General features: G+C 33.4%; 1 protein-coding gene across 1 annotated transcript; it reads left to right on the top strand.

Moving 5' to 3' along the window:
- Window positions 1-561: 561 nt before the first annotated feature.
- Window positions 562-2,265, top strand: LOC129233721 (ecto-NOX disulfide-thiol exchanger 2-like). Its single transcript, XM_054867699.1, has one exon. It carries the CDS (start codon window positions 562-564, stop codon window positions 2,263-2,265), a length of 1,704 nt encoding a protein of 567 aa, XP_054723674.1.
- Window positions 2,266-17,422: the final 15,157 nt, after the last annotated feature.

The raw sequence follows: 17,422 nt of genomic DNA, 5'->3' as shown, positions 1-17,422 counted from the left end.
TAAATAATTCTACTACATTCTCATTTCGTCAATTATTTACAGGAATAGAAAAATTCCAACTCGTAATAAATAAAACATCGCACAGCGCAATATTAATAGCAGACGAATTCGGCAAGTTGGTGATGAAAAATAAAATTAATTTTTTCATCAAAATACTGCGCTAACTTCCTGTAGACGAAAGCCGTACATCGTCCTCTATATTGTCACTTTATTACAACCAATTTCCAGTAGTTTTTTTCTTTCTTTGCTTTAATAGCTGCCTCTAAAAAAAAGAGAAACTTAGCATCATTTACATTGATCTGCTGCGATTGTCGGGAGCGGTGCACATACAGCGCCCTCTGGAAAAAGTGAACAATCGTTGCCACTTTTACACTAGCAATCCCGTAGGACATTTCTCTCCTTCTTCCTCTTCCGTGGCGCCAGCGCATTCAGTGGGACCATGCACAGACTATTCCTGGATGTACTTCCGGTCTTCTGTGGCAATAGCTGTTTTTGTTGTTTAGCGTCACGGGCTTTCCGTGGCAATAGCCAAAGCGTAATTATTATCCAGCTCCTTGGGGTATGAATCCCATGGATATGTCTCTCAATTCAGTTGCAACTGCTTCACCTGTTACATCTGGTATAGAAATGGGTCCTAGTACTAGCTCAGGTATGAATCCTTATGCTTATATGGGCATGTCTGGGGATGGCAGTACGTATGGTATGATGGGTATGGGCAATTATTGCCAATATGGCATAGGTGGAGCAGAAACAGGTATCATTTTTCCTCCAAAAGAAATAATCACTCTCACGAAAAGTGTTATGTATCCGCCTGAGCCCAAGGACAAACCCCCAACCATACGAGATAGACCTCTTGGATGCAGAACAATTTTTGTTGGCAGGTTACCGGAAAAAACTACTGAAGAAATTATTAGGGAAATTTTTGAGCGTTGTGGAAAAATATCAGATATTCGTATGAGTAAGAAAAATTTCTGTCACATAAGGTTTACTGAAGAATGCCATGTTGATAATGCTATTTATTTGTCTGGTTACAAACTTAAAATTGAAAACAAGGATGATGCAGCATATTGTAACAGAGTACATGTCGATTTTGCTAATGCTATCGATGACCAATATGAATATGAATGTCGACAAAGAAAAGCACAAAGAGAAGCTCGTCATAAAGAGGAACAGGAAGCTTATCGTGTTCCAACCCCACCACCAGTTGTACAATATTCAGATCATGAAGCTACAATATTGGGGGAAAAATTACGTGGTGAAGATACATTTCAAGAAGCAGTTAGTATCTTAATAACATGGTTAGAAAGAGGAGAATGTAGTAAGAGGAATGCTGGATACTTTTATTCAATGATCCAAAGTACAAACAGTCATATACGTAGATTAATGAATGAAAAGCTTAAGTATGAAGACGAGTTGAACAAAGCGAAAGTAATGTTAAAACAGCAAATGCAGGGTATTTTATTACAATTTAATGAAATTGGTAAAGTTTTCTCTGCTGCAAGTTCACAGAAAGTTTGGGATCACTTTACAAAAGCTCAACGAAAAAATATTGAGATGTGGAAAAAACAAACAGAAGAGATTAAGAATGCCCATTTGGAAGAAGTTTTAAATGATCGTATTGAAGACGAAATGGATGTCAGCGATGATGATTCTCCTAATCAGCTACCAGGAAAAGGAAGAAATGATGAACTAGAATTGCAAGAAGAACTAAGCAAGCTAAAAGAAGAATGTGATTCATTGAAATGTCAACTGGAAGCTTCCCAAAATGAATTAATGGTAGTACGTTCAGAAATTGATCAAAAACGTGACAATGCTGATCATCAAGTTCAATCTTTGAAACAAGCTCTTCAAGGATTACAGCATGAGATTCTGTCACTGAATCAAAAACGTGTAAAGGATGAAGCAGAACTGAAAGAGTTGAGGAGTCTGAAATCATTATTACGAGAGGAAGGAAAAGAAGATGATCGTGATACTGAACAGAGAGATTCCTTTAATTTTGTCACTTCAGTCTGTGTTTCATCAGTTTCCCTAAGCAACATTGAGAATGAAGCTCGCTTAATTGGCCTAATTTCTACTTTTTTAAATGTTCACCCATTTGGTGCTAGCATTGATCATATTTGTTCCTACTTGCATCAGATTGATTGCACTGTTAGAGCTAGAGATGTTGAAAGTTTAATGAAGCGTTTTCCATTGATTTTCAAAGAAGAGTCCACCGGCATTGGTGCTAGTTTAGAAAAGAAGTGGACTTTTTCAGGATTCAAGTAAAGAGTCTTTCTCCTTTTTAATTTTTTAAAAATTTCTTTTGCATTTTCCTTCATTTCCATCCTTGTGAAGCCTTAACCTTTTGGACAATTAAGTATGAGTCATGTGCTGTGTTTAACTGAACTTTATGAGATTGAAGAATGAAGACAATTATGAAGATCACTTTTTCTCAGGTAAGAATGAAGTTTAAGTGCATTGCCCTGTTATTTTGATTGAATGGTGAGTTTTTATTGCTAATGAAAGTTATTTTGAATTTGAAGAAGGATGAGAAAGAACTGAAGGAGTTGAGGAGTCTAAAATCGTTACTACAAGAAGAAGGAAAAGAAGATTCAGAAGTTGAGCATGATTGTGATACTGAATAATGGATAGATTCCTTTAATTTTGTCACTTCAGTCTGTGTTTCATCAGTTTCCCTAAGCAACATTGAGAATGAAGCTCGCTTAATTGGCCTAATTTCTATTTTTTTTAAATGTTCACTCATTTAGTGCTAGCAGCATTGATTGTATTTGTTCCTACTTGCGTCAGATTGATTGCATTATTAGAGCTTGAGATGTCGAAAATTTAATGAAGCGTTTTCCATGGGTTTTCAAAGAAGAGTTCACTGGCATTGGTGCTAGTTAAAAAAAGAAATGGACATTTTAATTTTTCGAAAATTTATTTTCGTACATTTTTATCCTTGTAAAGCCTCGACTGTTCGGACAATTAGGTACGAGTCATTTGCTGTGTTTAACTGAAATTTTATGAGACTGAAGAATGGACAGACATTTTCAGGATTCAAGTAAGGAAGATATTTCTCTGCTTGCTTTTTGCTTTCTCTTTGCCACATGATGGTGATTTGGAAAATGGAAGCAGAATGTATTAATAATACATTACAGTAAAACCTGTAAAGTTGACCGCTATTTTCAGATACAGAATAATATCTATATCATTTAATTCAACCTCTATTAGTTTACCACTAGAGTAGTGCACCACAAGTGGTCAACTTACACAGGTTTCACTGTAACTCATTTTATATGCATGGGGACCTCTTAAAAATGGTATGTATTGAACAATTTAACCTGATTTCAGTACATATTTGTAGATTGACCACTCACTTCAGGATATCAGGTATCATTTTTAACTATAATTTTTTTTTATTTCAATGTTTTTTTGAAGAGCATAATATTCCAACTCAGTGGTGCAAAACCTTTCTTTACCCCAGGGCCGTACTGCATATGCATATAAAGAGAAAATTTCGCAGGCCAGAGCAGATATAAAATTTATGTATCTGATTTTTTCTCACGGAAAATTGCAATATATATATATATATATATATATATAATAAAAGTGAAAAATATTGAAAAGACCACACCAAGAGCCCATAGATGTGCAACGCAGCAAAACTAAAAAGCCAAGTAAATATAAAATTAAGCAAACAATTTCAAATATTAAACAAATTATAAATAACAAATGATGATAAAAAGGAAAAATGCAAACAGCTATTACGTAGGAATAGATAAAGTGTGAATCCAGAGCTCATCAGCCGTGGAGGATTCATTAATTATGGTCAAAAGACCAAAAATTTAACTATGAACTAGAAGAGAATGTTTAAGCTCCAGTACATGCAATATAGAGTAACATTGGGCAAATGCACCACTTGCTAAACTATAAACAATAGCTCAAACCTAAAACTAAAAGCAGGGAGTTTCGCCTCGACTAATTAGGAAAACAAGTTCCGATAATTAACGGGACAGTACCTGCCTATAACAAAATTGTCTTACCTTGAAATCCACGTAAACACAACCCAATCCATTGTTCAACCTGATAAAAAACATTCCATTTGTCAACATAACATTAAAAACATATCCAGAAATCAGTCCATAGACATACCGAGTCGCCTGTTTCGCACGTGTAAAAAATTCATCCACCCCGGTGATTCATATGAATTGTCGGGGAAAACAAAAAATGTGATATATCCACGGTCATCAATGTTACTGATTCAATTCAGATACAAATTAATGTTATGTGCACCTACAAAAGATTAGTTTGTCTTTATGTTCCAGAGATTTTCTTAATAAAAAGAAAAAAAAAGCTTAACAAATGTTCTTTTAAAAGGAAAAAAAATAAATATCCGTTATTTTGTCTTCTAATGCAAAATAAATGTTGTTGCTTTAACTGTTGTAAATTTAGATGATGGAAAGCAAACCAGATTAGTTCATCAAATAAAAGAAAATGCCTTTCTGAGAATTACAACTCTTTTTTTTCTTTGATGTCAAATATGCAACCATCTTTGGAAAAAAAAATTAGGAGACAAAGGAAAAGTGACAAGGCGCAATGTAACGACGGGTTACTGTATATAAAAATCAGAAACTTGCAAAATGTAAGTACATAGCAAATTCTCAGTGTAATAACACATAGGGTAACGGTGCCAGCAACAGACAAGGGTCCAGTAACAGAGAGTTGTAAGTTTGGATTTAAATAATAATTTTAGGTGGGTAAAACTGATGTTGCTTTATTCCATGAATACATTGCAACCATCTAGTGTTATCAGAGTGAATTTTGTGAGCCAGTTGGTATTTACAAGGTACTGGTAGAAGGTTATAAACAGACACCATGAGGTCAGCTTTTGTTTCATGGTCATTTGACTTTAGTTCTAAAAATAAAGAACTTTTGCACATTTTGATGAAAATAGGGGATTTTGTCCATTACTCATCCTTTCCTCTTCCTATCAGTTACTAGTTCTCGTCACATTTTTTGGTGTCTGTTACTGGGGGTTCGACCTTCTTTCGAAATTAAGCAAATAAAAATAGAATTAACCAACTCAGAAGATCCTGAAGCAGAGAATCGTTAGATGAGATTTAGCTGCATGAGAGAAATATAGTTTAAAAATTCTAAATACATTGAAAGACTCAGAAAATTGAGTTAACCTGAGAGCAATGTCTTAAGCATGTCTGTTACCAGCGCCGTTATCCTACCTAGTAATAATGACTTGGTTGTTTTATTGAGATAAAAGCTGGCCCACTGTCGCGGACCAGATTTTGTATTATTCTCGCATGCCTCTTTTTGCCCACTGTTCATTGGAGACTCCTACTGTAGAGATTTTGTTTGGTTAGTTCAATTTGTGTCCTGCTTTTTTTCATAAAAATGTATCCCAAAATAGCTTATCTTATATCTATCAAAATAGCTCGAGCACAGCATTAAAGGTCTTTTGAATTTTATGGTTTCCAGAAGGTATCTGGTTTCCATAAGGACAGTATGCTGAGAGAATGGTATGTCTATAAATTGTCATACTTCTATTAAATAAGTTTATTTATCTATGCAGGCAATTTATTTTCAATACTTCTAAACCTGGATGAGTTCTTGAATGCACTTTGAAGGTATGTTAAGAAATTTTATGGTCAACCCTCTTTAATCTGCAGTTCTTAAATCTATCTGAAATATTTCATTGATGTGTTTAAAGACACAATTTGAAGTACAGTCGACACTCGATAACTTGAAACCTTGTAGCTTAAATGTTCTTTTATGTCAATGTTTTCATTTGGTCCCAAAACAATTTATGTGTTTTCAAAAAAAGTTTTCTTTATGTATTGAATGTACTCCTTATAAGTATAGTCCGCCCAATATAAGGGGGAAAAGCTTTTCTCCCTTTTACACATTACAAACTTATTATCCTGTATGAGAGGATAATTTGTTTATAGCAGTGCTTCTTAATGCACACAGTGTTACATGAAAAGTAGCTAATTGGGCTACTTTTTGCCCCGCCTGATGACCTAAAATTTCATTGCTGGCTAATATTTGAGAGACTTAAAATTTTGACAAAAAAAAAAAAAAAAAAAAACTTTAACGTAGCCTTTATTTTCTGCATGACTTAAATGGTTTTTAGGACAAAAGGGCGTTTGAAAGCAGTGCAAACCGAAGTCAAGAGAAAAGAAATAAAACAACAGTAGAGAACTTTAAGAGATATGGTTTAAAAAATGGTAATAATAATAAAGCTATAAAGTGATTAAAGATAATTTTTATATCTTTGTGATGTGGACTGAGCAGAAATGAGAGAGTACTTGAATATTGAGGAAAATAAATATGTGAATAATTGTTCTCTATTAAACAACTGTACAAGCTGTTCGAGGAAATTCTGCGTTTACAGATTCCGAGAAAGATGATGAAGAACCTTTACCACCTCTAAGGAACCAGCAAGTATCATATTTTGCACATATATTACTGTGGAAAAGGTGGATATGTTGAATATCAAATTGTGCCCACACACTAGTTTTCAATAGAATAAATATACTAATTAAATCATATTTAAATAATTATCTAAATTTAATGACATATGTGCCTACTACAGTAAAAGCCCTCCTGACGGACACCCCTCTTTTGCGGACAATTTTTAATTCCTCGATTCCAAGGCAAATAACGTTATTAAAACCCTGTCCTGCAGACAGTGGCGAATTCAGGATTTAGTTGTGGGAGCGGCTGAGATCATTAAAAATGTAGGTCTCCTTGACATTACCAAAAGTTCATTGATGTAAACGAAGTCGTTTGAAAAAAAAAATATATTTTCAGGAGGTGTCAAAGGCTAATGAAATTTTCTGAGTCACAGTTGAAACTATCTAAAATTTGGTATTTAGTGATAAAATTTTAAAATTTAAATGTCAGTAAAAATTAAAATAAATAAAATAAAATTAGGTTAAAAAAATAAAATTTTTAGACAGTATTTCTAAACAGTTTGCAGGCAAAAATAACAATTGTTGTTGATTATAAAAAATATTGCCCATCGCAAATGCAAGTACACTAAATGTAAGTAAGAAAACCAGAAAAATCGTGGACTAATAGTTTAAAAAAGGGGAAAAGGAGATAAAATTCTGAGAATTGACACTAAGCGCATTAATTAAAGAGATCTGAAATTTTTTTCTGTCTTTCTTCGTATAGGGTAAATGAATAAATTTTTTGAAAAGGCAGGGAAAAATTTCCGAAATTCGAAAGGAAATTTCGGAAAACAAGTATCTCCATTATTATAGCAAATTCGTGTCTAAGCCTCAGGGAAAACGAATAAAATGATAAAGATAGGATAGATATAGGAAATTATATATTTTATTATTTTACGTTAAGATACATACACAATAAAAAAAATTCTAATAGAAAAAAAAATTCTAGTCTGGGAGTGGCTGCAGCCTCATAGCCGCCCCCCTGGATTCACCACTGCCTGCACACAAAAAAATTTGTCCCGTTAGTGCCCGCATTAGAGTGGTTTCGCTGAAAAACCTTCGCCATAATAAAAGTAGTTACAGCTTTGACACGACTTCAGTGTTTTCCCCACAAATAGCAATGCCAACTTCATAAATCATCGCCTCAGAGCAACAGTAAGATAAAATACACCGCCAGCTCAGTCATTCCAGCCGAGAACTGCAGTTTTGTGCTCATTAGCACTCATCAGCCCAACATAGGAAGCGACTGAGCTGGAGGTGGAAAACCTCTTAAAGAAGCTAAGAGTGCCAAACAAACTGGTAGCTAATGTAGGAATTAGCACTGACCAGACGAGTGACCGAAGCAATAGTTCGGTTCAACTCGAAGATTGAAGGCAAGGCATGCTATATCAGTGCTAATTCTACATTAGCTACCAGTTTGTTTGGCACTCTGGCTTCCTTAAGAGATTTTCCACCTCTAGCTCAGTCACTTCCTATGCCGGGCTGATGAATGCTAATAAGCACGAAACTGCAGTCCTCGACTGGAATGACTAAGCTGGCGGTGTATTTCTGCCTAAGGCCTGACTATAGGGCGTTACAGGGCCGGATTTGGAAGTGTGGAAGCCTCGGGGCAACGAAGGAATGGAGGCCCCTAATCAGAGTTCGAAAAGTTCATCATATTTTCGAAAATATCCAATACTTTGATATATATCCAAATATTTTGATATATATGTATATATCCGATATTTTCGACCCGTGAAAGTTATTTTATAAAAATTTTATTGTGAATGCCCCTTTGTTGTGGAGGCCTCAGGGGCAGTAGCCACGCCTGACCTCCCTTAAATCTGGCCCTAAGGGGGTAACTTACTGAACAGTAAGATATCTTAGTGTTATTCTTGGGATTAGATGTCTTACTGTTGCTCGGAGGCGACGAAATGCTGTTGACTTTTTTAGTAGCATTAAGCTTTATCACGTGTAATTCTAACAAAGTATTCTCAAACAAGAATTTCAGTCAAAGGAAGTATTTGATCATAAACGCAATTTTGAGATAGTTATAATATTGGATGATTTAGAATCGTTGAAGATTAAAAAAAAAGAGGGAAAATATGAAACTGTTAACAATACATTACAGGGAAAGAAAAACATGAGAAAACAAATTTTTAAAATTCTTACTTACCTTATTTAAATGCTTACTTGCACCCTACTTACAACTTCATTTTTCAGTATTTAATGGATGATATATAAAAAAGAGAACCTTAAAATTAATGCTTTGAAAATTACATTAAAATAATCATACCTTTTCTGCTGCATTTCAGTGTTTTTTCTCAAACTCAAAGTAAAATCAAATGCTTTCATTTTTTTCCTTAATTGCCACAATAAAAATTGAACACACACGAATGAAGTTCGGGAGGAGGGGGGGAGGCAGTTCAGAGTGCAGAATAAACAAAATAGCTCTTAATAGAATAATCACTCTAGTCTTCTACTTATCTAATGCCTGATGCCCATGATGCAGCCAGCTAAAGGGCAGGAAGAAAATCAAAATCAATGCCACTTGTATCTCATCAGTGCTCCAGCACCAATGACCAATTTCTTTTTCTGGCAAAAAGTTCCCATAGCACAACAAAAGGTCCAAAACCAACAGCACACAACAACAATTTAGCTATATAACTGATCCAGGACTTCCCTAATTTTCCCTAGAGCTCTTAGAGAAAGTAAAGACCCTGAAGGTCCGACGTTTCTAGTGTCACCGTAGTCATCGCCGTCTACACGGCGACATTTTTGAGTGCTACAATTGACTAATGTCCTGTTCTCATGTTACTAGTTATCACGACACAATACACTTCTTCGGTCAACAAATAGGCATCTGTGCTATCTCGATTTTTATCCGTTAGCCTAGAAAGAGCGGAAATGGTGATGCATGTGTATTCAGAAGTTAGTTTCAAATTCAAACATTTCTATCTACCAATGTGACTTTGTATTGTAGTACAGTACTAGCTGCCTTGCCCGGCTTTGCTTGGTTTACCTTGAAAAAAAACCATTGCGTCAAGTGAAGTATCTTCAATAAACATGATTAAGTGAAGGAAAAAAAACATCATGCAAAATTTTCTCGCCAAACAATGACGACAGACACTAAAATACTTTTAAGAAAATGAAATAAAATGAGAAAGATGGATTTAAAAGGCGTAACCATGGAAACACAAAATAAAATAAGTTTAAGAATTGAAAATGAGAAAAATGGAAATACAAACAATGGATTCAAAAAAAGCGTTACCGTGGAAACGCAAAATAAAATGGTTAAAAACTTGAATAGAGAAGAGCTTTTTGAACTTCATTTGATTCGCTTGTAACCTTTTTTCTAATGGAGATAGAGGGTTAAACTTTCGACCTTAGGTCCAGTTAGATCTTGAGTAAAAAAAGCAGCTCTTTCCAGTGCTGTCAAAAAGAAAACTGTGGAACAATTCCTTCACTTTTTATTGATGGATTTAATGAAGAAAGTAGTGCCTAAATTTCAGCTAAGCCTAAAAAAATTCGAGCTAAAAACGTAAAAAACTCCCGCCGCAATTAAGTTAGAGCATTGGAACAAATTGCGTAGGACGCGGAAAATTCTTCCCTTTCCAACGATACATAATATTATTTTTGCGAGTATTTTTCACCCCCGTATTCGGGAATTTATTTGAAAATTGGGCTTAAATTGAAATAAAAAGAGAACTATTCATCGAATTGTCTTCGAACCGGTCTGCAAACTTTTTCAGGACTTAAAGGAACAAACTGAAAATTTCAGCAAAATCGGCCGGGTAGTTCTCGGGTTTTGCGAGTTCAAACACACAGACGCTTTTTGGAGACTTCATTTTATACTATGTAGAGATACCCTCGTTTTACGCGGTTTAAGATTTGACACCTTTATTTTATTTTACGCGGATTAGTTTCGGTTTTACGCTGATGCGGCAAGGCAAATAGATAAAATTCTCCCCTCTTTCAAAATCCAAACTCCTAAAGATTGCAGATTACGCTTTACGATAAATTTGCTAATAATCGATTACGCTCGATTATTAGCGTTTTGGCGTGCTAATAATCGAGCTTGGGCCACTAGAGACAATCTATGGGATTGGTCCCAGTTCTTTCCATAAGTTAAATTATTAAACTCACACAGTTCAGAACTAAGTGGAAGAAGAGCTTTTAGGAGTGACAAAGGAGGCCAAAACCAACGTTGATACCGACGTCGGTGACGCTCAACCCAAAGCATTAAAAACTTAAAGCCATTCCTAGGCAATAGAAATGATCTTTCTGATTTGTTAGTGAAGGAAGATTCTATCATGGAATTATGAAACGATCTAGTATATGCTACCCTAACTCGACTCATTTTATTTATTGTTATAATAATTTATTTATTTATTAGCATTGTTTTCATAGCTCCTTCATGCCATGTAAAATTAACCAAAAAAAACGTGGTTTTGGCACCTAGTTTCCGATTTTTATAAAATTTTGTATCTTTTGTATCTATCTTTGTGTATGCGTTTTAGAAAGCATATAAAATATTTTTGCAGAATTTCAAGCCGTTAAAGTTCCATAGAAATGCATAGCAACAATGAAGTTTTAAAATCCGAAAACAAAACAAAACGGGGGAAAAAAAGAAAAAAAAAACCTCCTGCATGAAACAAACTATTTTTATTTAGGGTTCCCGTTTTGTGGAAAAGGTAACGCTGTTTACTTCTGTATACAATGCTTAAAGTACTTGCAGAACAATTATGGTTAAATGATTTTATGTGGCAGAACATCATCAAGTATTCTGCTTTGGGGGTATTATATTTCAATTTACGCGATTTCGATTTACGCGGTATTTCCATGGAACGTAACACCCGCGTAAAACGAGGGTCTACTGTATTTTATTTTGTCTTTCATTTCGGCGCCTCGTGTATTTTTTCCTCTTTGCTGTGGTTTTTATTGACGATACAGTTTTATAAATGAGTCGACGGTCCAACGCCATGTTATTTAATTTACTTGTAATTTTAAACTGAGGTTTGCTGTTGGTTCTATTACTACACTGAATAAATATTTTGAAAAAAAAAATAAAAATGTTTGAAACGTTCAGTGGCTCCCAAAAGTGTTCATTTTTTAGTAAAAATGAACATTGAAAATTTTTTAGTAAAGCCAAAATAACGCGAAACTGAATTCGAATATGAAGTCCAATATTTTTTCACATCATTCCTACGTCGATCTATATGAAACCCTGTGGTTCTTTCAAAGTATTGACGCGGATCTTCTTTTTGAAATGGTCAAAAAACGAAGAGACAGAGAAATAATACGCCACAAAACTAATCGTACACTCAATATTTTCAAATAAAATCATGATTAAACTTATCATATGTCGTTTTTTTTTCTTATTTTTGCATTGTGTTGACCCTTAAAAGTCATTTGGCTTTAATTTTTTGTTTATTTTTTTCTTAATATTGTGCTTATTACTTTAAAATGGCTGGTATTCGTAAAAAACCACAAACATAATTCGAAGTTTGAATTTTTTCCACAGTAGCGGTAAATTGGTTTCAAATGTCTTTAAATTAGTTAATTTATTCCATTCTATAGTAAAGTGCTTGATAAAATACTTTAAAGAAAAGAATCAAACCGAAAACAAGGTAAGAAAAGGTCAACTGGCAAAATTGACAGAGCGTGATCGAAGATTTACAGCTAAAAAAATTATGATGAGTGCTGTGAAAGTTTCTGAATAGTTAAATGCAAATTTTTACATTTCACTTTCACTTAAAATTGTTCGCCAAGTTCTCTGATTAGCTGAATTAAATGAGACCTCTTCCCGTAGAAATTTCCTGGGCCGTGCGAAAAACTGAAAGCTTACGCTTTTCGTCGCAAAATTTAAACTAATATTATAAAGAGAGAGGGCAGAGGTGTGTTTATATATTCAAGGTAATATCTGGAACCACTGCACCTTTTTGGAAAATTCCTTCACTATATGAAAGGTGCTTTCTTACTGAGTAACATAGGCTATAATTCGAAAAAAATCCAATAAATAGTCCTTTTTTATTTCAATTTAGGCCCAAATTTCACGTAAATTGCCTATTATTGGCTATTAAAGGGGTGAAAAATTACTTGCACATACTGAAAAGGGAAGAATTTTCCGCGTTCTAAACAATTTGTTTCAATGCTCTAACTTAATTACGGTTGAAGTAATTTGCGTTTTTAGATCGAACTTTTTTTAGGCTTAGCTGAACTTTATGCACTACTTCCTTCATTAAACCTATCAATAAAAAGTGAAGGAATTATCCCACAGTTTTCTTTTTGACAGCATTGGAAAAAGCGGCATTTAGCGAAAAAATTAGCTTCTATCTTCAAAGGAAAAAAAGTTTCGAAATATGTCATTTTGATTCGTTTAATTTCTCGAACTTATTTTGTTTCATGTTTCCATGGTTACGCTTTTAAAATCCATCTTTCGCATTTTAATTTCTTAAAAGTATTTTAATATCTGAAACTTTTGATTTGTTTTTATCCGAGTGAAATGTACTACATTTTCTATTCTTATTTTTTTTCTGACGACGATTTTTGAATGTTCCACGGGATATTTTTTTTTTTCGTTAGACGGATCGATTACGATAGCGTGGTTGCTGGGCAAGTTTGGCGATAAACAATAAAGTTGTGGAAATATTTTTACATATGAAAGATAATTGATTTTTTTTATTTGGCGAAATATTTTAAACTGCAGTAAAAACCGCTTCACTCGCTAAATAGAGTTTTAAAGCAACTGTACATCTAATTTAATGACTTGACGAAAAGTTTTAATTTCCAAAGAAACTTAACTAGTTTTTTTTTTTGAAAAGGTGTGTACGTTTTTCATACAAAGAAAAATTATCATTTTACATTAGTGGCGGAGGGGGCGTCATTTTTTTTATTCAACGGACTTCCATTAAATTTTTAGCACGGGCATCGCTGTGCGGGTACTGCTAGTCTATGATAAATAACCTCAAAACGTTTTGGAATTACATCTTACAGATAAAAATGAATTTAACATTTTTGGTTAAATTGCTGAATAGTTGTTAATAGAAGAAAAAATTTGGAGCTTAATCTTAAGAACATAGTGGACCGGTTAATCAGGACGGTGAAGGTGTTCTTGTGTGTGGGTGCATATTAGCATCAGGATTTGGCAGTTTGGAATTTTTTGATGAAATAATAAATCATGCTGTTCATTTAAATATTTTAAAAACCAATTTAAAATCTTAGCAAAAAATTTGGTTATCGGAAATAACTTTGTTTTTTTTTTAATCAAGATAACGATAAGTAGCACACGGTTTTCAAAATTTGCGTCTAGTGCCTAAAAAATTTTCCAAGAGTTTAAAAAATACCCCTTCAATCTCCAGATTTGAACTTAATGTAACATATTTAGAGATATCTGGAGCCTAGATTACGAAAATGCGGCTTTGAAACAAAAATAGAGCTAGAAACAGTAACACTCGAAGTGTGGTGGAACACTTACTCAGAACTTACTTCAAAAAAAAAAAAAAGAATGACATCTATTTCAACAGACGTTTAAAAGGTGTTGTTGATACTGCATGATATTCTACTAAATAATAACTTATTAAAAAGTTAAATTATTCAGTAATATATAGACATTTTTTAAAGTGTACGAAGACTTTTGTGAGATAAAATTTCCGGCACTTTTCTTCTTTTTGATTTTTTAAAAATGAAGTTTTAATAAATTCATGTAGTTTTGTTGAAAATTGATCATAGATCTTATAATAGGGTTGTTTCCTTCAGTCAAAAGTAGTACTTTTAGTCACTGAAATTGATAGAATAAGCAAAAAATAATAATATGGATCCAGAAAATTCTTTCATTTTCCCAACAGTTATTTTTTAATTAATTTTTTAAAATGTCCGATTTTTCAAACAAGGCGTGGTCTAGATGACGTCACAAATGATGCTTTTTGTCGCATCTTTGTACCGCGTTTTTACGTTATGATAATCAAGAAGCTTATTAAAATCGCTCTCTACGCTTGCTATCAACCATATCGTTGCCAATAAACGTGAGTAAAGATGCGAATTGAATATTTTCTGTGAATGGCAACACAGAATGGCATTTCATTATTTGTGATGTCATCGGCAAGAAATGTAAACAATGAAAGTTCACCGATTTAAGTTTTTTTTTTAAAATATTAAACTTAAACAAATTCCAGTCTTGCATAATATAGACGAACACGCGAACGGCGTTCGCAGAAAATTTTTGGCTCTGCAGAAATTTTTTTCGAACTGCTAATGTTAATTAAAATATAAAAATAATTTTTTAAGGAAATTTTTAAAAAATTCCCAATTTATTTCTCTTAAAACCTTTGTTCAAAAGCTTTTTAAAGCACATGTGTGAAAAAAATAATGATTTTGGCAGTTTCTTCAGTTGGTGAAAAATAAACACAAACTATATGTTATTGTAAAAAAAATTCAATGATTTAAAGTACTTCTTTTTTTGTCTCCTTCATATTAGAATATAAATTTAATCTTTATTCAAGGGTGAGCAAGGCAAAATAATTATTTGCAGAAAATTTTCCAGTTAGGATTTGTGTTCAGAAGGATCAGAAAGCTTTTCATTTTATCTAAGTCTGGTTAGATCCGATGTTTTTAAGCATGATCTTTCAGAAAAAAATATTTTTAAAATATTGGAAACGACCCCATTAAATACCTATTCCGAAATATTAATTCTAACCAATGGATAGAGTCCTATTTCATTGAAAGTCGTAGGTTTACGAACACTTTTGGAGCCACTGTACATCTCGGCTGCTCGTAGTTAGGTTATCTTAATGTTTAATACAGATTCCCGAATATTTCTGAATAATACTTTAGGATTACATTTTCTTTTTAGCCTATACAAAATAAACACTAAAATGAAATTCAGCCTTAATTCGTACTTCGCATTTCAAATCTGTTAAAATGGAAAAAATATGACTAAAGGTACAGGGAATTCAGAATTAGCTCTAAAAATAAAAAGCTGATTATAGCTGAAATTGGCGACTGAGACAGTAAGGGGGTGACCTCCCGAAATGTACTCACTTGGCAAACTTCGTCTGTCAATTCGGCAAATTTGGAGTCATTATTACAATTTTTAAGTTCCCGAAAGTCCCTTCTCATGTATGCGTATTGCATACCCTTATTTTATCATTCGGCAAATTAAGATTTCCCCCCAAATTGATAATTCCCCAAAAGTTTCAGTTCGGGGCATTCCTGGATAGTGTCGGCAAAATCAAATTTTGTCGAATTGCCGGAAAAATTGAGAATAGCAATTAGCTGTCGGCGAATTGATTGTCTTTCACTTGATACACGAAAATATGCCTTTGCAAACTATTTATGTTTTTGATTTTTTCCTTTTCCATTAAAAGGTGAAAATATGCTCATGTCATATTACTTAACTCAAAGATTTTAAATCCTGAAGAATCAATTGAAAAAGAAAAATAATGCCGACTCTAACTGAAATTTTTCAGTGGGGGCTTTGTTTCGGGAAAATAAGCAGCCGTAAATTAAGCAGTTGGAAAAAATGATCGTGTATGCAATATGAATTTCTCAGAATGAACGTGAAGCACTGTAAAACATATGGTATGCCCGCACAAACTGTTCATATTTTCTTTTCTGCTGTCAATGCTTATTATTCATTATAAATCTGTGTTCATGTATACTACATTTTTTTAAAAATCAAGCGTTTCGTGAATGCCGAAACTAAAAGGTCAAAAATACGGATTCTGGTTAATTTGACGATAGGGCCGTGCCGTATTTCTCAAGGACCAGTCGAAGCACCCTGAAAATGACGCGCTAAAGAAAACAGGCGGCGAAAGAATGCCGAACAATCGTGTTTACTGTGCAAATGAGTGTAAACGGAGTTCCCATTCTTTATTTTATCTTGCGCCAAGTACCAAAAGACTAGATATGTAACTTTTCTACTTTTCTTTTTTAATTTTTTTAATAAATGAATGCTCTAAATTTCCGAAATAACTGAAAATGCCAACTCAAACTGATTTTTCCGACTGAATGAAATCACTGAGAGGGTGAGACACCCCCCCCCCCCCCCCATAGCGACGGTCCTGTATAGTAATTGCTGTTGTAGACAGGTTTCACTGTACTTGGTGTGTTAAAGCGAGCAATATTTTTGGGATTCATAAAATTTCTATTGAATTCCAACTCAGCTTTTCTTTAGTGAATTTTTTTTAAGATTCCAAAGTCAGCCAAAGTTAGTGATAAAATAAATCCTGAGAACGAGCGATGACAACTTTTTTTTTAATTTGTAAAATAAAGAAATATTTTTAAAATATATGTGTGTTTATATGTGTATTTTTTAAGAGCAATGGCGTAAGAAAGAGACATTCAGACAGATCAAAGTAAAGTAACCAACTTTTTGGTGCTGTACAGTGATTAAAAAGAAGAAAAACCGTAACAATGATGAATTTTTATGATAAGAATTCCGAAAAGTTTTGATCACAGATGAAAGTATAACTGCGAAAGAAGTCCGAACAGGTACAAAGTTAAACGCTTCTAGTACTTCTCAATAACATCTGTAGAAATTGAAAAGATATTTTCAACTTTTGAGGTGGTATTGATTAATTTTAAAAAAATGATTTATTCCTATAAAAATAACTAACGTACATACCACTTTCTGTGTGAATAAATTTTATAATATATATTTTTCTCTTGAAGAGAAGAATTGTTGGTTGTAGGTTGTTTGCAGATTAATGAGAGCTGGCTATATCATATGTATTCCTATATGATTTTTTTTGTCGAATATTCCGAAAAGTGTTTGTCTGTATGTAAGTAAAATATTTTTGTTGATAAGAGTCTCAGTTATTGGTGTTCTTTTTAAACTGCATTTATCTTTTAAGATATTCAGTTGTTTTGCTTTGTACTGCTCCATTTGTATAAATGATTTGTTTAGTATTGCTTAATTTTTTTATGTGATATGATGTAATAAAGAAGTTCAATAAATTTTCCTACTTACCTTTTAGTAAATGAGATGTGTATGACCC

The sequence above is a fragment of the Uloborus diversus genome, unplaced genomic scaffold (genome assembly GCF_026930045.1).
Source record: "Uloborus diversus isolate 005 unplaced genomic scaffold, Udiv.v.3.1 scaffold_653, whole genome shotgun sequence".
NCBI lineage: Eukaryota > Metazoa > Arthropoda > Arachnida > Araneae > Uloboridae > Uloborus > Uloborus diversus.
Note: the sequence above shows the minus strand (reverse complement) of the source record. Positions and strands in the feature narration are given on the sequence as shown.